Source organism: Mobula birostris, chromosome 25, assembly GCF_030028105.1.
Source record: "Mobula birostris isolate sMobBir1 chromosome 25, sMobBir1.hap1, whole genome shotgun sequence".
Lineage (NCBI taxonomy): Eukaryota > Metazoa > Chordata > Chondrichthyes > Myliobatiformes > Myliobatidae > Mobula > Mobula birostris.
The window spans coordinates 39468785-39491186 of record NC_092394.1 but is presented as its reverse complement, the minus strand read 5'-3'; the positions used below and the strand labels follow the sequence as shown (position 1 = coordinate 39491186).

The 22402-nt window shown below is 40.2% G+C and overlaps 1 protein-coding gene across 16 annotated transcripts in view; it reads right to left on the bottom strand.

The window, feature by feature from the left end:
- Window positions 1-1010: 1010 nt before the first annotated feature.
- LOC140187721 (uncharacterized) overlaps window positions 1011-22402 on the bottom strand; it is a 241503-nt gene continuing 220111 nt past the window's right edge. For 14 of the 16 annotated variants that reach the window (XM_072243319.1, XM_072243332.1, XM_072243328.1 and 11 more), the window contains 4 exons: window positions 17653-17700; window positions 16588-16629; window positions 14552-14599; window positions 1011-2782 (listed from right to left, as the gene is read on the bottom strand). In XM_072243319.1, coding sequence (XP_072099420.1) covers window positions 2736-2782; window positions 14552-14599; window positions 16588-16629; window positions 17653-17700 — 185 coding nt within the window. In that variant the 3' untranslated portion in view covers window positions 1011-2735. Of the gene's footprint in view, window positions 2783-12738; window positions 12781-14551; window positions 14600-16587; window positions 16630-17652; window positions 17701-22402 lie in introns of all 16 variants that reach the window. The other 2 variants (XM_072243320.1, XM_072243329.1) reach the window with 2 other exon arrangements.

Genomic DNA, 22402 nt, shown 5'->3' with positions numbered 1-22402 from the left:
TAAGGACTTGGAAATGGCACCTTGGTACCATCTGCCACAAGTGGGACTTCCTGGTTTTAATTTCAATTCCCATTCCGACATGTCAGTCCATGGCCTCCTCTTGTGCCACCCTCAAGGTGGAGGAGCAGCACCTTATATTCTGTCTGGGTACCCTCTAACCTAATGTCATGAATATCAATTTCTCCTTCTGGTAAACAAATCCTACCCCCCCCACCTTTATTCCCCACTCTGACCTTTTACTTCTCACCTGCCTATTACTACCCCCCACTGGGACCCCCCCCCCTTCCCTTTCTCCTATGGTCCACCTCCTTCTCTATCGGATTCCTTCTCCTGTAGCCCTTGACCTTTCCTCCCCACATGGCTTCACCTATCATATTCCAGCTAGACTCCTTCCCCTCCCCCCATCTTTTTATTCCAGCACCTTCCCCCTTCCTTCCCAGTTCTGAAGCAGGGTCTCGGCCCAAAACGTCGACTGTTTATTTCCATAGATGCTGCCTGACCTGGTGAGTTCCTCCAGCCATTTGTGTGTGTTACTTATCACATTCTGATCTGTGTAATATAAATTTTAAAAAGTGTATTTCTAAAATATGTTTATATGATTTCCTAGGCCAATCTGTTTATTTTATATTAATGCTGTTTACAGGACTTTGCTGTGAACAAGTTACTTGCTTTACTTCAGAAGTACTTTATTATCTGTAAAGCAAACATGAAAAAATTTTATATTTCTTTTCTTTCACTATTGCAAGTTTTCTTGTGTAATATTTTGTGACTGTTTGAAGGCCTCATCAGAAGGGTAGGAGCTACCCAATGCTTAGTTGAATCTTTTTATTCATTACTTAATGGTTAGTCATACTTAGTTAATTGTATATAATTACAAAATAATGGAGTGCCTTGATTTTGACCACTGATGAAATGAATTGTGAAAGTTGTGCAGAAAATAAATATTTCAGTCTAATATTTTACAGTTGATTCTGATATTACACTTGTTGTTCAATGATTTACATACTAAATTTAATGTAAACAATTCTGTTTATTTAAAAGCAGTTACTGAATTATTATCCATCCGGTAATTGAGTCACATAGTTTACAAAGATACAACGGATGGTCATTACACCAAATCTGAAGCAATGCATTAATGCTGGGGCTCAAGTTCTGCTACAGTGCTTATTACAACAGAACTGATGTAAAGTATTACATATGACAGCATAATTTCGAGCAATCTCATTTATTAAAAGGAGTTGCAGGACAACGGTGAGTTGCAATAAAGATAGAAACTGATCAGCATTTGCTTCTCTGAACCTATAAGGTGCTCAAATCAAGTTGCTGTCCCCACTATTTTCAAGAAAACTTGGAAATCATAATTTTCACCATATACAGTACAAGATAGAGCAAAAGAGAAAGCGAGCTAGAGAGAGTGGAGCCAGAGGGAAGTTGGAAAACAGGGGGGAAGAATAGATTCAACAAGTGTGGCTTTGGTGGGCTTCTGCATTTTCACAAGTCAGACAACTCCAATTTGCATGCAATTCAATAATTGTGCATAATTCCGTTGAAATAACCTGTCATTTCAAAATAATTGATTTCAAAGATGATGCCCAAGATACAATGTAGTGCCACAGGGATTTATAATACCCTATACTATATACAGTGGTCAATCTCTTTATTTCTAATCTGTGACTGGTTGGAAAGTAATTTTGTTTTTAAAAAAAAATCCTTGGATACATCTTATGTAATTAAATCAGTTGGAAGATTTCCGAGAGGACATCAATAAGATAAAATTCTTAGTTAATTACAGCTGTGGAGGTAATCAGATTGTTGAAACATATGGAGCTCACTTAACAATCCTGATCTCGGAGGTAGTAAAACCCTGGCCACACCATGCCAATAGTGAAGAGATTAACGGTTTCTTAATCTAGGGCAGATTTTCCTGATCCTGAACCTGGGGCCATTGAGTCATGTATGTGCAATGGATGCAGGAAAATCAGATGGGGAGAAGCACACACCTGTGAAGAAGCTGGCATTTTATCCCTTGTTTGCTCTGCATACAAAATCCAGACAAGGGAAATTTGTCCTAAAGTCTCTCAACTTGCATGAACTTCAAAATTCATCAAATCAACCTCTCCAGGAATACTTTGGCCAGGAAGGTAATTCGGCCTCCAAGTACAAAGTTTAGGTGGCCACGTGCACAAGCATGTTGAGCTGCAATACGTGAAAGTTGCATTGGTCACTTCAGGCCCCACTTGTCAGGTTGAGCCATCATTTGTATGAATACAGCTGCCACACTCAAATATAGATTTTTAGCACCAAAAATTATGGTGGGTTGGAGCTACTGCCCAGCTGTATAATCCAGGCATCACTCACAGTACAGTTTGTAAAGCAAAGCACAAGCAACTGAAAATTAATAACATTGGTTTTATAATTTAAAAATACTGGAGTCAGAGTCACCAAACAAAACAAATCAAGTTACGGATGGTGTTAACTAATACTGAGATTAACAACAAAAGACTCAGCTGTAAACTGGTCGCTAAGCTCTTGAAGCACACAACATATTACAGAGTTTCCTTGATAAAAAAAAATCCATTAGATATCGATAAAGAACGCAGATGAAATTGGGGGATGGAAGGTGTAGCTGTGGGAAAGGGATGTAGCCGAGGAATTCCATTACACACCATCCTTTACATTCCAAATCAGGCAGTAGCACCAGAATTCTTGAGGTCACTTCTTTTCCAAATGGTTGCTTATTTTCTCCTTCTGCCACAATATTTTCCCATCGCACAAGGGGCTCCTTAAGAGACACAAAGGTGGATTCAATTGGAGATATAATTACTTTTAGTCTAGCCTACAGCTATTTAAAAAAATGTTAAGCATTTGATAAAACTAAATTTGAAAAGGTTACAACTGAACAAGATTCTGACTATCTTTAACATTATGAAACTCTTCCAGCATTAGTGACAATCAGTAGAGAAGTAGAGCTATAATCAGAGAGATTTGTTGGCTCCATGCCTCTTTGACGTGAAGTAGTTAGAATTAATTTAATTAATTCTTGAGATGAGAGTGTTGAACATTTGAGTAAGGACAGTCAAGTTCATTATAATTCAAAAGGATGAGGAGCAATCTCAAGGCAGACAGGATGTTGTGAGGGAATGACAGGGTAGATGCTGAGAAACTTTCATGTGGCTTGAGAATCAAGAACCAGTGGAGATCATCAGGAAATAGAATTTTCACTGAGGATTCTGATGAGAAGAAATTTGTTTACACAAGGGATTGTAATTGTTTACACAAAGGATTGGAATTCTCTGTCTTAAAGAGTGGTGGGTCTGCCACTGAGTATATTCAAAGCCCAAAATTAAATAATTTTGGAAATTAAGGGAACCAAAGGTTAAGGAGATGAGGGAGGAAAACAGCCATGTTCTTCTTGACCATAGCTACTTCTGCTTCAAAGCCTAATGCTCTTCAGTTATGTGTAAATAAAGTAGGCAAGTTTTAACATATACATGTTGGAAATCTACTGTTCCCCACCACCAACTCCATCTATCCACTCCAAATTGGAAAATATATCTAGGATCCATGCCTTTGTGCTTGAAAGAAGATCAAAATCATATTTCAAGGCTACCTTTTCAAAATTCCTTGCTGACTAACTGTATATGATATTGAAACCAGTGTATTCCCAACTTCTATTAGCCAAGTATTGTGATGATTCTCCCAGCTCTAATTTAAAGTTGAGACCGATAGTTAACATCATTTCCCAGGGTCCGGAAGAACTTTTGGGATTATGGTACAAATGATGTGTCCCTTGTCACTCAGCTGGCACTTGCAGCTAGTAAGCAAGGCTTACAAACATATATTTTGGTCATCTGGTCATCTATCTCATTGCAATACATAGAGTCTGGGTTTCATGTACAAATTTAGCTCAATGACAGAAATAGATAATTCAGATACAAACAATGTAGAAACAACACAACTTGCTGAAGTCAAAAGACTTGGTTATTTCAATATCTAGGTCAGTGATTGATTCTATTGGTAATTTCAAAAAAAAGAAATACAATCACTTTGGATATGTTTTCCTTATGCAAACACAATCAAACTCAATGCAGATCATGGAATGGAAATTTTTCTATGAACCAGTAACAAATTAAGAAGGTTAACTTGGCAACACCATGTTTACTTTTTAGTTCCCATTATAGTAAAGTTAACCATTGAATGATACCCTTAATTATATAAAGTAGAAGAACGTCCCCAATGTTGCCCTCACCCTGATGGCCAGCTTCGTATGTGGCTGCATCAGGTTGTGTGTAGAACCCAGGTATGTGGGCATCAAGTACTACTATGTGCCCAGGTTCTACCTGTCACCCTGGCTACGAAGGATGGGTCTGGTCCCACTCCCGCGCAACGCCCCAGTCAGCTGGTCGTTGCCGGCATACCTGTCCTACGTAGAAAAGTTCTTCCAGGAGAACACATTTGACCACAGGGCCATCAGGCAGTGGTCGGCACGTAATGTCCTGCAGGCACTGCAGGAGAAGGACGTGATGGACACAGTGGAGTGGTTCCCTGAGCAGACCGTCCAGTTCATCTGGCAAAATGCCTCATCGCCAGGTCTCACCAACAGGCACCAAGACCTTGCCTGGCTGGTGGTGAGAGGGGCCCTTCCAGTCAGAGCCCTCCTGTACGCCCGGAATGTCGTCCCCGCACCCCACTGCCTATGGGAGGACTGCAGTGAGGAGGAGTCTGTGACTCACCTCTTCGCACACTGTCAGTTCACAAAGAGGGTGTGGAGGATGGATGGGCTAGTGTCACGTTTCATCCCCAGCAGCTGCGTAACAGAGGACTCTCTGATCTACGGGCTGTTCCCGGGGACGCACACGGAGACCAACATCCGGTGCTGCTGGCAGATCACCAACTCGGTGAAAGACGCTCTTTGGTCGGCCCGAAACTTAATGATCTACCAGCACATGGACATGTCCGTGGCAGAATGCTGCCGACTGGCACATTCTCGGCTGCAGGAGTACGTGCTGAGGGACGCACTGAAACTCAGTGCAGCCACCGCAAGGGCCCGGTGGGGAAGGACCATGGTATAGGTTTCTCCACCCGTGGGAGTGGGAGGGTTCGGGTGGCGAGGAGTATACCCCTCAACAATGATGTGGTAAGGTGAACAACTGGAGTGCCACGTAGGTGGCCATAAGTACGGATATATACTGACTATAATGGGAATGTATGTAAAGGATAGAAAGTTAGTGAATGGTGTATTGTATATAATTATATTTTTGAATAAAGTATATTTTGAAATAAAAAAAAATATTCTTACTATGTCTTCCCTGCATGAGCCACGTCAGTACAAAGCAGGGTTGGCTTTATCACTTCAATTCTGGAACACACTGGCTCATATCACTGAAAAAATGTTTCGGCTGGAAAAAAGTTTGGCCAGGAACAACTTGAATACAGTTGGAGGAAAGAGCTATAAAGCCTCTGTCCTAGCACAAAGAAGATAATATGAATATGTAAAAGGAAACTAATAGAGTAAATGAGCAAAGTTGTCAATAAACCAGTAGCTGTAGCTTCAGTAACTATTCCCTATAATCAGTACACTCAATGAAATGATGTAATTAAGATCAAAGTAAATTTATTATCAAGGTACATATATGTTGTGGGCACATGGCCAAGTGGTTAAGGCGTTCATCTAGTGATCTCAAGGTCGCTAGTTCGAGCGTCAGCTATAGCAGCGTGTTTGTGTCCTTGAGCAAGGCACTTAATCACACATTGCTCTAGTGTCTGTGCGAGGAGTGGTGCCCCACACAGACTTCCAATCTGCGCCTCGTAAGGCATGAAAATGCCCGTCGCAGGCCTCTCATGGTCTGAGTCGACGTTCCCCTACATATATGTCACTATAAGATGCATTTACTTGTTAGCATTCACAGAAAATGCAAGAAACACAATAGAATCAAGGAAAGACCACACCCAACAGAACAGACAAACAACGAACGTGCAAGAGACAACAAATTGCGCAAATACAAAAAGAAAAAAGTAATATTAACAATAAATAAATAAACAATAAATATCAAGAACATGAGATGAAGGGTCCTTGAAAGTGAGTCCATAGGTTTTGGGATCAATTCATTGAAGGAGCAAGTGAAGTTATCTCCTCTGGTTCAAGAGCCTAATGGTTATGGGGTAATAACTGTTCCTGAACCTGGTGATGTGGGTCCTGATGTCTTCTTCCTATATCTTCTTCCTGATGGCAGGAGTGAGAAGAGAGCAAGGTCTGGATGGTGGGCTCCTTGAGGACGAATGCTGCTTTCCTGCAACAATGCAGTGTAGATGTGCCCAATGGTGGGGAGGGCTTTACCCGTGACGGACTGGGCCATATCCACTACTTTCTGTAGGCTTTTCTGTTCAAGTTTATTGATGTTTCCGTACCTGTTTGTGATGCAACCAATCAATAAACTGTGCACCACACATCTATACAAGTTTGTCAGAATATTAGATGACATGCCAAATCTTCACAAACTTCTAAGAAAGTAGAGGTGCAGCCATGATTTCTTCATAATGGCACTATGTGCTGGGCACAGGACAGATCTTCTGAAATGATAACACTGAGGAAGTTGAAATTGCTGACCCTCTCCACCTCTGATCCCCTGATGAGGACTGTCTCATGGACCTCTGGTTTTACCTTCCTGAATCCAAAAATCAGTCCCTTAGTCTTGCTGACATTGAGTGAGAGGTTGTTGTTGTGGTACTACTCAGCGTGATTTGCAGTCTCCCCCCTACATGCTGATTCATCACTTCCTTTGGTTTGGCCAATGACTGTGGTGTCGTCGGCAAACTTAAATATGGCATTGGAGCTGTGCTTAGCCTCTCAGTCATAAGCATAAAGTGAGTAGAGCAGGGGGCTAAGCACACAGCCTTGCGGTGACGGAGATTGTGGAGGAGACTTTGCCAATCTGAACTGACTGGGTGTGCAAGTGAGGAAACCGAGGATCCAGTTGCACAAGAAGGTATTGAGGTCAAGGTCTTGAAGCTTATTGATTAGCTCTGAGGGTTAATAGTATTGAATGCTGAGCTGCAGTCAATGAAAACCATCCTAATACATGCACCCTCACTGTTCAGATGTTTCAGGGTTGAGTGAAAAGCCAATGACCTGCTCTTGACCTGTTGTGATGGGAGGCAAACTGGAGTGGATCCAAGTCGCTTCTCAGGCCAAGTTGATATGCTTTATCAACAACCTTTCAAAGCACTTCATCGCAGTGTATGTCAGTGGATACTGGATGATAGGCCCTGAGGCAGTTCACCATGCTCTTCTTAGGCACCAGCGTAATTGAAGCCTGTTTGAAGCAGGTGGGTACCTCAAACTGCTGAAGAGCGAGTTTAAAGATATCGGTGAATATTCCAGCCAGCTGATCAGCACAGGTCTTTAGCATTCAGCCAGCTATCCTGTATGGGACAAATGCTCTCAGGAGTGTTCACCCTCTTGAAAGATGTTCTCATATCAGCCTTGCAGACTAAAATCACAGGGTCAACAGGGACTCTGGGAGTTTATAAAGGTTCCACCATGCTTTGACGGTGAAATTGAGCATAAAATGTATTGAGCTCACCTGGGAGCGAAGCCTTATTTTTACCTATGTTTCTTGGTTTCACTTTGTAGGAAGTGATAGCATTGAAGATCTGCCACAGCTGCTGAGCATCCTTCATTCATTCAAGTTTGGTCTGGGTTTGCTACTTCGCACATGAGATGGTTTTCTGGAGATCATACCTAGATCCCGTGTGTTTTATTTGTTGCCAGACCAGAATGTCACTGATCTGAACCTCAGCCGATTGTGGATCTCGTGGTTCATCCTGGGCTTCCGGCTGGGGAAGACTCTGAATGATTTTGTGGGGACACACTCATCTACAATGGTTTTTGTAAGGTCAATGACAACCGTGGTGTATTTGTTCAGATCCTCTGACGAGTCCTTGAACACAGACCAGTCCACTAACTTGAAGCAATCCCGTAGCCAATCCTCTGTCTCCCATGACCAATTCTTTGTTGTCCTAGTCTCTGGAGCCTTGCTCTTTAGCCTCTGCCTGTATGTAAATCAGGGGGAGGACAGTCAATTGATCAAATTTCCCAAAATGCGGTGTAGGTATGAATCGTAGAATAGCAGTGCTTGAATGTGTTGGAACACCTGGTCGCATGTTGATGATAATCGGGCAGAGATTTCTTAAACCAAGACAAAGAAGCCGCCAATAGTGACGTGAAAGGTGTTGTTTCTTGTTTGCTGATGGCTGAACTTAGCACCCGGAGTGCCTGCTTGACATCAGCCTTTGGCGTACGTAAACTGCAGTCAGGATCACAGAGAACTCTCTTGGCAAGTAGAATGGTCAGCACTTATTCATTAGATGTTCTGGGCTGGGTGAACAAGAGTGCAACAAGACTACAAAAAGTTTATCATGAAACACAGCCCCCCATGTTTCGCCTTCACCGAATTGGCAGTCTGGTCCACCCTGTGTATTGAGAAGCCGTCGGTTCTTACCAACAAATGACAGAGAATGCAGCAGTCCCTCATTTTCCTCTGATACAGCAATCTTGCCCTGAGGTCCTCAATTTTGTTCAGCGACTGTACATTTGCTAACAAGATGCTAGGTAGAGGAAGTTTCATACCCTGTGTTTTAGCCTGGCTTAGAGTCCTCCCTCCTTCCTTCCTTTCTTCCAGCCATGGTGACGTACCCTCATCTCCTTAAAGGTGCCGCACCTGCACACTCGACAATTAAGTCTGCCAAATCCTTCAGAAGACCCTGAAGTCGCTAGTTTGTTAAGACAGTTCAAAATTATGTTGCTTAAAGAGAAATTACAGTCTGCAGATTGCAGTGAATACAATTCGGAAAAAGTATATTTGGAAGTTTTGTCAGATGCCCACAACACGTTGTCATGGTTCAATAGTGCCATTATGCTTTGATTTAGAAGTTTGATTTTGAAGTAGTAATTCAAGATCTAAAATAAGGCAGACAGAGAAAACACCTTTGTAAACTTGGGCCTAATGTGCTAATTAATTGAGAAGAGGCAGTTGCAGTCAGATATATGGATAGAATTGCAATGGTTCATTAAGGCTGACTGCAGTTGCTGGGGAGACCAAGCTGACCAACAACTGCAGGTTTCTGCAGAAACTAAACTCACAGAACATCTGCAGGGTCTGAATGGTTCCGAGTAACTCCAGATTTGTGCAGGGACTAAGCAATTCAGAGACTGCAGTTTGCAGTGGAGGCTGAAAGGTTCACAGATATTGCAGGCTTCTAACAGAAACTGAACGGGTCAGAGTGACAGCAGGCTTGTACAGAAGCTGAATGGACCTGAATGATGCACCACGACAGCAGGTTTAAGCAGAGACTTAATGGCTGAGTGTGACTGCTGGACACTGCAGAAACATCAGCAACCAAGCTAATTGCATGAGGTTGCCGCACAGACTGAAATTACAGTGCAGTGCAGCTGTTGCAGAAGCCGAGCAGGCAGAACGTTTACAGCTTCCTGCAGAGACCAAACTGACAGCGTAACAGCAGGTTGCTGCAGTAACTCAAGCAACGGTGTCTGAAGACAAATGTGAATATTGAACTGCAAATGACAAGAGGTTGCCTGTCTGAGGTTTCCCTTTGTGCAGTCATATTTATTTTCTGATTAATTGTTGCTTTGTGTTTATTGCTTCTCATTCTGCATTATTCCACAATCCTTTGAACCTGGAAGTAATGTGGAAGATTGAATCACGCCATCATATTAGGAGTCGGACCACAGTAGAAGGGATTTCATAGGGTATCTTTTTTATTGTGGGATCTAACAGTACTTAGTCAAGTTAATGTGATTATCTTTGAGACGGGATAGCACAGTTGTGTAAGTAGTAGAGCTGCTGCTTCGCAGTTCCAAAATGGCCGCCACAGTGGCGTAGTGGTTAGCACGACTCTATTACAGCTCAGGGTGTTGGGCGGCGGAGTTTAGTTCCAGCATCCTCCATAAAGAATTTGTCCACACACCCCGTGAATGCATGGATTTCCTCCGGATGTTCCTGTTGCCTCCCACCGTCCAAAGACGAACTGGTGGGCTCGCTGGTCATGGTAAGTTGCCCTGCGATTAGGTTAGGGTTAATTAGGTGGGTTGTTGGGTGGTGTGGCTCAGTGGGCTGGAAGGACCTGTTCTGCACTGTGTCTCTAAATAACAGTAAATAGATAAATGAAATTCTGGGTTCAATCCTCTGTGTGGAGTTCACATATTCTCACTGCAACGGCGTATATTTATTTATGAACTCTGGCTTCCTCACGCATCCTAAAGAATTTGAGTTTGGCGGTTGTTAGGTTAATTGGCCACAGTAAATTTCTCCAAACATGGAAGTGATAGAATCTTGGGGGAGTTAGTGGGAATCCGAGGAATTGGTGGACGGGGAGGATTGTGATTGCTCTGTTACCAGTATTGACTCTATTGGTCAAAATGACCTCCTACATATTTATTTATTTATTTAGAGGTTCAGCATGGAATTGGCCTTCTGGCCCTTCGAGCCACACTGCCCAGCAACCCCCATTTAAGCCCACCCTAATCGTGGGACAATTTACAATAACCAATTACCTAGTAATTGGTATGTCTTTGGACTGTGGGAGGAAACGGGAGGACCTGGAGGAAACCCACGCATTCCATGGGGAGGAGGTACAGATGAAGTTGGAATTGAACTCTGAACTCTGACCCCCCCCCCCGAGCTAAAATAGCATTGTATGCCACCGTGGCGCTGTGGCTGATGTTGTGAGATGGAAATCTGGACAGGAGAATCAGGGCAAGTGAAATATTCCCATAAATGAAACCAGTGGAATTTGATAAACAGCTAGTGGAGAAAATGATCAGAGACTTGCCGAGGACAAAATAATGTCCTGGTGATCAAAGGGGCAAGACTTCCAAATAAAAACTGAGGTACCTAAGATAAGGGCAGTTTTACAGATGGTAACTGCTTTACCTGGCTGTTTTCTTGATTCGTTTTTGTTCTTTAAGAATTGTCCCAAATAACCGGCTGCCCTAATTAACTGATACCCCAATTAACTGGAATCCATTGAGTGAAAAAAAAGAGGATAAATGAAATGAATAATTGGCTCTTTAGTGATTTTTTGTATCTGACAGATGATATAATTGGAAGTTGTGACATGGCATCACTCAAATAACATACAAATACCACCTTCAATGTTCCTGGCATTGTGATTCCTGCTTGCTCACAGTTCAAAATGTGATCATAGCAGATGAACGATCGGATAGGGCACCTTACAAATCTGACCTTAATGAGCTGCAGAAAGGAGAAATGCTCCTACTCAGGGCAGTCAAAACCTCTTTATTCAACCTCTTCCTCTGTCTAACAGCTTGTACTTCTCTATTCATTCTCTCAGCTGAGTTGTTCCTTGTTATGTCTTCAACTATACCCGTGCCTGGAAGCAAATGCTTTTATGCAGAAAATGTACTGTCAACAAAGTGTCATTTCACACGTGTTGGAACTTGAAGCAACTATGGTAAACAGCAAGGACTTGTAAAATATTGAAACATCCCAAAAAAGTAACAAATGGTTCTTATAAATATTACTTATAAGGATGTTATTTTGGCTGCTGATAATACGAGGTACGAGGTAATATTGAGCTCCAAAAACATGCAGCCATCAACTTGATAATTCTATGTTGAATGTTATAATGAAAAGGAAATATTCTTCACTCATGCAATGGACATAAGATCATAAGAAATAGAAGAAAAATTCAGAGATTCAGCTTTTCACACCCGTTTTGCCATCTAACAAGATCATGGCTGGTTTTGAATTTTGTGACAAACAGAAATATATTATTGACTGAGCCTCCACTGTGCCCTTGAGCAGAAAATTTCAAAGATTCATTACACAGTGGGATAAGCAATTTCATCTCATGATCCGGAATGGCTGATCACTTATTTCAGTGTCTCAGAAAGGCAGCTTCCATTATTAAGGACCTCCAGCATCCAGGGCATGCCTCTTTCTCACTGTTACCATCAGGAAGGAGGTACAGAAGCCTGAAGGCACACACTCAGCGATTCAGGAACAGCTTCTTCCTTTCTGCCATCCATTTCCTAAATGGACATTGAACTTGTGAACACTACCTCACTTTCTAAATGTACAATTATTTTTGGGTTTTTTTGCACGATTTTAATCTATTCAATATATGTATACTGTAAATTTATTTATTTATTATTATTTTATTTTTATTTTTCTTCTTCTCTATTATATATTGCAACTGCTACCACTAAGTTAACAAATTTCACCACACATCCTGGTGATAATAAACCTGATTCTGATTAAACTATGAAAACTTAAGGAATTTTCTATATTTCAAGTTGATCACCTGTTATTCCTTAAATTCAAGAGAATATAGCTCCATTCTACCCAATCTACCCTCATAGGACACAAATGCTTCACCCCTCTCCACATCCTACCCCTGTTACACTTAGTGATATATTTTAATATTTTCTCTTCCATTGATGCTACACAAACTCCTCTTTACTTAAATAGTGGGGTTACATGGTTTATTTTCAAATCTTTTGAAGCTGTTCTGGAGTCATGGGAACTTTGGAAAATAAAAACCAGTGCATCAACTTGGTTTAAAACCAATCAAAATTAGCTAGTAGCCAGGTCATCAGGTTCTGGAGACTTAGTCATTTTCAGTCCCATTGTTCTTCTCTACTTGTTTTTTTTAAAATTAATTATAAATTATTTGAAATCTCTTTTCACTCTGTACCTGCAGTTCTTAAATATCTTCAGCTGGATTCAATATATTCTTCTATGAAAAGAGACACAAACAATTTGTTTAAATTGTCTGCCATTTACTGATTCTTATATCAGTCTCAATCTCCATTTCATTCCATATGATCCTTTCATTAATCGGAACTAATCTTTTCCTTATTACATACTTAAGAAATATTTATAGTTTGTTTTTATATTCTTTCCCAGACCAGTTGAATTTACCTTTTCTTATCAATGATTTGGTTCTCCTTGCTCTTTTCTGAAATTTTCCAAATTCTGAGAGTTTTGACTTTAATTGGCAACACTATAACCCTTTCCCATTGATTAAATAAGACAAACGCACAAAGGACTTAAATAAAGAAATGAAGTTCAAAAACCACAGATGTAAATGTAAGGCAAACATGAGTAACTGCTATATAAAATGGTATTTAGGAAAAGAGAAGAAAACATCCATGTATCTGAACATGAGGTAATAAAATCAAAGAACATAAAATGTTGATCAATTCTGTCAGATTTGCTGATTTATCCTGACCATTTTATACTTTGATGGAATAATAATATCACATTTTCTCTTTCTTATACAGCTTCTTCTCCTATTCTGTTGTATCTCATCTTTCTATTGTACAGCTAGCTTATACTGACAGCTGTTTACTTTCAATGATGAGAGATCTGTATGGTCTTTAATGCTTCCTTTCACAGGAGATGAGTCTACAATTCTGATAAGACATAAGAGAGCCTCAGTCTGAATTAAACAATGGAAGGAAAAATGTTGTAATTCCCATGGAAATGTTTTAATTTAACCATGATTCAGCATTTCCTCACAACTCCTTCCTTTGGAAAGGAGCTTAGCTCTGTTGCTTTTTAACACCCTCGTCTATCCACCAAATGCCCTGGTTATGCTGTAAAGGTATTAATTGGCTAATTGTTCATTTGTCTTCAAAATTTAGTTGGAAGCTTATTTCTATCACCAAGGGCTAGGAACGTATTTCCTTTTCCCCAGTTTGCTTAAAATATGCCAACTCTTTACCTCAGAAATAGATTCCCACTTTCTGTTATCAGTTTTATTTCTTTATCCATCCTTTTCCCACAGTAGGCAAATCATTAAAAGAATCACGGATATATCATTCCTGTGATTATTCTTTCATCATTATCTCCCCCATCTTTCTGGGGCTACTGTTTTCTCTCAGTGCTACATTGTTTTGATGGTAATCAATGCTAGAATGAGGCAGTAGGATTTACTATTCAAAATCATGTGTGTATGATTTAACCAAAACCATACTATTCCACCAGGTGCATAATAGATGAGCCTTGAATGTCATATTCATTTTATAGACACATTGATTGGTACATCAAATATTTACATTCTGCTATGAAAAGCACCAAAACAAGTTATTTAGTATAAGCCCATTCTGAAACAGTTGTAGAGATCCTTCATTGTTACTTTTCCAAATATGTTAGCCAAGTGGCTTCTTTTGTTCTCATGCATTCACGATGGCTTTCTAAATTAGAGCAGCATCTCTAGATAACTATCGTTTATATATCATAACCTTTGCTAATGTAGCACTCATATCTTATTATAAATACTGCTTGAAGAATGCATTTTCTGTTGATCAAGCTTTTGCAATGGAAGTATATTTAGCTGAACAAGCAAATAGTTTAATTTCCAAACCATTCCTATAGAATCAGTTTTCCAGGTATACCACTTCATACAAGATTAAACTACCATCAGAATTATCTTTGGAAATTTAAAATCATTCTGGTGTTCCTCATTCCATTCACATGGAATATCAAATGTATCACATCCTTACCAGGTTGATAATAGGGTAAGAATCCAGCAGAACCTCTTGTCCCAAACCCTGAAGAAGAACCAGAGTGAGAAAAAAATGATGATAAACAGCCTCTTAAAATGATAAGATCATAATAGTTAATAATTATTTTATAACAATTGTATACATTATTGTAAGGTGAATAAAGCTCTTTTAGAAGTTGTGTGTGAAATCATGCCATGTCTAGCCATTTGGACAATGGTATGACCTGCTAACAGTTCCCTTACGATTATGAAATTGTATTCTGTCAACTGTGGGTTACTTGAGGGAATTAATATTCGCTATTGCATTCAATGTGTCAGTATAGTCATTGTTTTGTAGATGAAATGGGTGCTTGAAGATTAAAATCTCACACCTGGCACAACACTCATGGTATACTGGGCAGCAGAGACCCCTGCTTTTCCGAGACATTGGCTACCTAAAGCAGCCACTTCAAGAAACTGGAAAGGTACCATAAATGCTAGCTCTGTAAAATCCTCCAAGTTCACTGGAAGGTTAATGCCCTCATCCAGGCCAACATCTCCAGCACAGAGGTACTAGTTCTCAATCGCTGCATCATTTATGCTCAATATCAGAATACTAAAATAGATACACTAGTCCAAGCTCCATCAAGAAAAGAGATCACTAGGTGGACAGAGGAAAAGATTGAAGAATGTGCTTAAAGCCTGCTTGAGGAATGTTATATCCCCACTGACTCCTGGAAATTTTCAGCTCATGACTTCTAAGTATGGTGAAGCAGCATTTGAGATGCTATTGAGAACCTCGATTGCACGCAGTTGAAGAATAAATAGGCCCCGAGAGCAGCAGCAGAGTGCACTACATCACAAACTATCCATCCTGCCATACCATCATCCACTTCCAGCCCCTGCTGTGGAAACATCTGCAGTTCCCACAATGAGTACAGCAGCCACTTCAGAACCAACAAATCTGGAGTGGAAGCAAATCATCCTTGATTCTGAGAGACAGAAAGAAACAGGAAGAGAAGAAGAAGACTTGAGAAGAGAAATAGAGAAGTAGAAAATACTATTCTTTTATATAAGTTGAAAAATACTAGGTTGAAGCCTCAGCTCAGTGAAAATAATATAGCAATCTAAACTTTTTATCAAGCATAGCACCTTTAGGATGCAGTGATAAGCTTTAAGTTTCATCTGCATTCTTGTTTGGATGTAAGCACTCTTTTGTGTAATTTCTGGGCATTCTAGAATGTAGTTCCCTATCAGCCAAACTATTGGCCAACTTCAGAATGTTTACAAGGGGTTTGATTGATGTTCTATCATATAGACATAGGACTGGTGCACCATTAAGGTCACCATCAACTTCCAGGCAAATAGATTTATATTATCTGAATTGGACTGCAAAAGGTTTCAGCAAGACAGTAATAGGTCAAGCAAGATGAGCAAATCTGTGACAGATTCGATTCATTGTGGAGAGCTTGGGATAATACACTTTGAATGGAAATCAGATCCATATACTCAAAAGAAAGACCACGCAAGTTGTCACGTAATGATATATTCAAACGGAACACTTTATGCTATAATTAGATCACAGGGTACAAGATTGTATTTACCTTCAGCATGTTTGCAATAGGAATAAGAGGTTATCATTACGGCTTGAGACCCCTGGACTATTTTTACTGTAGTATGAATGGCTAAAGGGGGAATTAAAATGAATCTTAAGGAAAGTGAAAGGCATTAAACGCAGGCTTTGCCAATATCATCCACATTCTGAAAAATAAATAAACAAACACAGCCACGCTAAAGGTAGGGGACTGACGTTGTTGCCTTCAAATTGGTCTACATTGGTTGAAGGTTGATGGGATCACCAGTAAACTGTTTCCAAGAAATAGGACCGGAGGTTAGGCATATAATCTGGCATGGTCTTCGCAGATCAAGGAAAGTCAAACATGTGGTTTTCTGGGAATACCATAGTAACAGTAATTTCTTTACCAGGGTGATATTCAATACCAAGTAAGTCAAGAGGAACAACTAGAAATTTCCCAGCAAAGAGTTTTCAGTTACCTAGCTTGGCAGCTTTTGCTCCAACGCCTGGCAGCGCTTCACCTGTTCAGAGAAAACAGAGTTACATGATGTAAATGATGAAAGGCTGGGGAATTTTCTCTTATAAGTGTGAAGTAGCATCTAAAATTAACTGTTAATGATCTATTATCCATTACTGCTTTGGAAGCAAATTGAAACATTTATCAATGCTGGCTGGCTGGAGTGGACTTTCTAAACAGGTGGTTAGCCTGTTTGAAATGGACCTGTGTCCTTTGATGTAAAGAGGAACTACTTGTCATTTCTGAACTGATTTGTAGCCATCCACACTTTAAACAAGCATCAGGGAATATCAGATGGTGAATGCTTAAATGGCCTGTAACATTGGCTTCTCTCTTCAACAAAATGCATTTCCCAGAATATGACATTCCTTTGGCACATTGTTATGTAGGAATTCATGATATTGTGGTAGCCTGGAACTGATGGGCTTCTCCAAGATATGCAGTTTCCGCTTGCGAATCTGACAGAAATGAGACCTGGAGTGGAGTAACTGACAGGGCTCCAGAAGGCTAAATGGTACATCTCATCTACCAGGCACACCGATATCGCTTGGTTAAAAATACACTTCTAAATTACAGCTGTTGCTATCTACAATGATTATCTTAAAATTCAAGGGCAACATTTCCAATGTTAAGCAGCATTTTCTATTCTTAGATCATAGCATGAGAAACAGCAGCTATAGCAAGGAATCCATGCAGAGTTTTTCAGTTTTCGTTTGAAATCATTCACTTCTTCCATTGCCAGTCTCTTGAGTTAAGGGTGATTTACAAACCTAATGTTTCCATTTTCATTTGTATTGCTCCTTTGAAATGCTGGTACCCATTTTTTTTTGCTCTGCATCAAACACTAACAAAACTTATCATATTTCATTTTGTCTGTTATGATGATCAGGAAATTGTCCCGTCTATGCAAGTGGAACAGGACCCATCTTAGATAATATTACTGCATTCGATTCTATAAATAATACCTATCCCTCCTTCCAGAATACTCAACAACATACTAGTTATTTAGCTGTAGTAATAATGGTACCTGGTTGGGGTGTCAGAGGAGCACCGGTGGGTCGAACTCCAGTTACACCTGCAATTACCATGCACACACTGTTAACTCTTTGAATTTACTTTCACTGTCCAGAACCTGCTACGTTCAGAACAAGATATAAACTTATCACCCACTTAATGTAAATGTAATTCATTCTCCTGTTATTACTGAATATCTAAACTGATTCAAATCATATTGATTACAACCATGTTAGTTTCAGTATAACTTTCAGCAGGAATGACAATGTTTGCGTGTTCTGTACAATCGAGAATGAATTAGATTACTTTGTTTGAAAGTTAGAATGGTTTATTGGAAACAAACTCTTCCACCACATGTGTAAGCTACTTTTTTTTTATCTAGTACGGGGTGAAGGACAGTACATGTGGCCATTTGTTTCTGGAAATGGAAAGTGATATTCCAGGTCTTTTAGAGATACAACACTTCACAGGATGCAAAATGGCTTAAACCTAGGGAAAGTTCTCTCTGGAAATTCCCTGTAATACTTACTGGGAATAGATTCTCAAAAATGAGACACTATTCAGATGCTCAAGTTGTACTACAAATTGACCACAGCATTTAAATTTTCCTCACAATCCCGATGAACCCAGAACAGTTACCGAGCATGATCAAATGCACTTCAATCTGATGGAATTATTGTGCTATTTTGAGCCTATCAGGCTGTGATGTGTTGTAGGCCTCAATTATCAACACACAGGGGGCCTCTGATGACATTACATTATTGGTTCTTTGACCTCAATTCACCTGCATCAGGGTAAGTGTCACATCTAATTCTCTCTATATTCACTTGATAAATATCTAATTCAATAGATATATTGAATGAATATATCTAATTCATGGTTTACAGATGGATGATCTTTGTTAAGTATCAGTTTCATTTGATTTTCAAAGGTACGTGGAATGATATATACTGTTAACTACAGTAGAAAGCTGTGATCCAGTACTTTGTCTTTCATTTCTAAAATTAGGATATAATTGCATAAACTGTCAGAGTAATGTATGGAAAATAAGGAATAGTCATAAACACAAGACATTCTGCAGATGCTGGAAATCTTGAGCAAAACACACAAAATGCAAGAGGATCTCAGCAAGTCAGGCAGCATCTACTGCATGAAGAAGAATAAACAGTTGATGTTTTGGACCAAAACCCTTCTTGACAGGAAAGGATAATGAGGAGGAGGAAGGAGAAGGAGATGGTTGGCGAGTGATAACCTGCTAGAGGGTCTTGGCCCAAAACGTCAACTATACTCTTTTCCATGGATGTGCCTGGCCTGTTGAGTTCCACCAGCATTGTGAGTGTGTGTGTGTTGCTTGGATTTCCAGCACTTGAAGGTTTTCTTTAGTAGGTGGTAGATGAGACCAGGTGAGGGGAAGGTGTATGAGTGGGGGAGGGGTGGTGAGGAAGTAAAAAGAGCAAAGGGGAGAAGGGGATAGGTGGAAGAGGTAAAGGGCTGAAGAAGAAGAGTTCTAATAGGAGAGGACAGTGGACCATGGAAGAAATGGAAGGAAGAGGGAAACCAGAAGGAGGTAATGGCAGGTTAGGAAAAGAGAAGGGGAGAGAAGGTGACCAGAATGGGGAATGGGTAAAGGGAGAAGGGGTGATGGGGGAGTGATTACTGGAAATCAGAAAATAATGGTCATGCCAAACAACAGGTTGGAGACTACCCAGATAGAATATAAGGAATTGCTCCTGCACCTTGAATAGCATAGCAGTAGAGGAGACCATAGACAGATATGTCAGAATGGAATGGGAAGTTGAATTGAGATGGGTAACCATTGGGAGATTTTGCTTTTTGCAGTGGACAGAGCAAAAGTGCTCGATGAAATGTCCCCCATCCTGTGTTGGGTTTCATCGCTATCCAGCAATGTGCTAGTGGGGCAGACCTGCAGTACTTGATCTCCTTGATAACCAACAGTGTCTTGCAATTTTGAAAAAGATGTAAAGGATTATCAATTTGAAAAAGATATCAGTGTATAATCTGTTTCCAGAGATGGAGACAGAAAGATCAAGAAAAGGTGAGAGGCATCAGAAATAGATTAAGTACATTTGAAAGCAGGGTGGAAGTTGTGGGAACCTTTGATGAAATTGACAGGCTCAGCATGGGTGAAAGAAACAGCACCAAAGCAGTAGTCAATATAGCGTAGAAAGAGTTGGGGAGCATTACTGGTGTAAGCTTGGAACATGTTTATGAAAAGCTCATTCTTTTCATGGACCGCTAACAATCTTCATTATCATAGCCAGGACCTATTCCTGTCTAAACGCTGAATGCAGCAAAATATTGGAACATGTGTCATGTCACAACTTACGTCTTATAGTAGACATAGCAGTCTTTACTTTCTAATCACTATCACTTTAAATGACCATCTGCACTGATCAAATCTGTGCGTCTTAATGTAACATTTCCACAATCTAGCATTCCAAATGTCACAAACACTGGACTGTTCCTGTCGTCACCAGATTGTATAGTCTGCAATCCATGAGTTTGTCTTCATCAGGGTATTGGAGGTGGAGAGGGTCAGTAACTTTAAATTCCTCAGTGTTTCAGAGGATCTGTCCTGGGACCAGCAGTAACTGCCATTACAAAGAAGGCATGGTGGTGCATCTACTTTCTTAGCGGTTTGCACAGATATTTTTTATGCCAACTGAAACTCTGACCAACTTCTATAAATGCACAGTGAAGATTTTATCCTGACTGGTTGCACCATGGCCTGATATGGAAACACCAACGCCCGTGAATGAAAAAGCCTACAAATAATAGGGGGTGCTGCCCAGTCCATCAGGGGTACAGCCCTCTCCACCATTAAGCACATCTACACGCTGTTGCAGGAAAGCAGCATCCACCATCAAGGATCCCCACCACCATCCCTCTCTTGCCATTGCCATTGTGGAGGAGGTACAGGAGCCTCAGGTCCCTAACCACCAGGTTCAGGAGCATTTATTGCCCTGCAACCAACAGGCTCCTGAACCAACATAGATAACATCACTCACCTCAACACCAAACAATCTGGACTCACTTTCAAGGACTCTTGAACTCATGTTCTCAATATTATTTACTTATATTTTTATTTGCACAGTTTGTCTTCTTTACATTGGTTGTTTGTCCATCCCTGTGTGTAACTTTTCATTAATTCTACTTTTCATTAATTCTATTGTGTTTCTTTGTATCTATTGTGAATGTCTGCAAGAAAATGAATCTCAGGGTAGTATATGGTGACATATACATACATCGATAATAAATTTACTTTGAATTTGAAATCCACTTCTACAAAAAAAATGACAAATCGAACTGTTGCAATGGTCTAATTAAAGGATTGAAACTTGGTTTCACCATTATGCAACACAGAGTTCAGTTTTAATGTGAAAGTAATCTGTTGTTTCAAAAAAACTTCACAGTATTATTTTGAGATTAAATTAACAATTATGAATGAGTAGAATTTACAAGTTAGGCAACATTTTTATGAACAAACCCTTGTCCAGTGGAATAAAAGAAATATGATCCGTGAACTAAGAAATCTCTCTAATTTTGTGCACTGCTCTAGAATGTACTCTTTTGAAGTAAGTGATGAATATAGCACTAATTATTAATATTATTTTTTATCCCAAACTATATTGGTAAAGGTGCTGAGGAAGAGGATTTCTTGGAATGTATGCGGGATGGTTTTTTGAACCAACATGTCGAGGAACCAACTAGAGAGCAGGCTATTCTGGACTGGGTTTTGAGCAATGAGGAAGGGTTAATTAGCAATCTTGTCGTGAGAGGCCCTTTGGGTAAGAGTAACCATAATATGGTGGAATTCTTCATTAAGATGGAGATTGACATAGTTAATTCAGAAACAAAGGTTCTGAACTTAAAGAGGGGTAACTTTGAAGGTATGAGACACGAATTAGCTAAAATAGACTGGCAAATGACACTTAAAGGATTGACGGTGGATATGCAATGGCAAGCATTTAAAGGTTGCATGGATGAACTACAACAATTGTTCATCCCAGTTTGGCAAAAGAATAAATCAAGGAAGGTAGTGCACCCGTGGCTGACAAGAGAAATTAGGGATAGTATCAATTCCAAAGAAGCAGCATACAAATTAGCCGGAGAAAGTGGCTCACCTGAGGACTGGGAGAAATTCAGAGTTCAGCAGAGGAGGACAAAGGGCTTAATTAGGAAGGGGAAAAAAGATTATGAGAGAAAACTGGCAGGGAACATAAAAACTGACTGTAAAAGCTTTTATAGATATGTAAAAAGGAAAAGATTGGTAAAGACAAATGTAGGTCCCCTATAGACAGAAACAGGTGAATTGATTATGGGGAGCAAGGACATGGCAGACCAATTGAATAATTACTTTGGTTCTGTCTTCACTAAGGAGGACATAAATAATCTTCCAGAAATAGTAGGGGACAGAGGGTCCAGTGAGATGGAGGAACTGAGGGAAATACTTGTTAGTAGGGAAGTGGTGTTAGTTAAATTGAAGGGATTGAAGGGATTGAAGGCAGATAAATCCCCAGGGCCAGATGGGCTGCATCCTAGAGTGCTTAAGGAAGTAGCCCAAGTAATAGTGGATGCATTAGTGATAATTTTTCAAAACTCGTTAGATTCTGGACTAATTCCTGAGGATTGGAGGGTGGCTAATGTAACCCCACTTTTTAAAAAAGGAGGGAGAGAGAAACCGGGGAATTATAGACCGGTTAGCCTAATGTCGGTGGTGGGGAAACTGCTGGAGTCAGTTA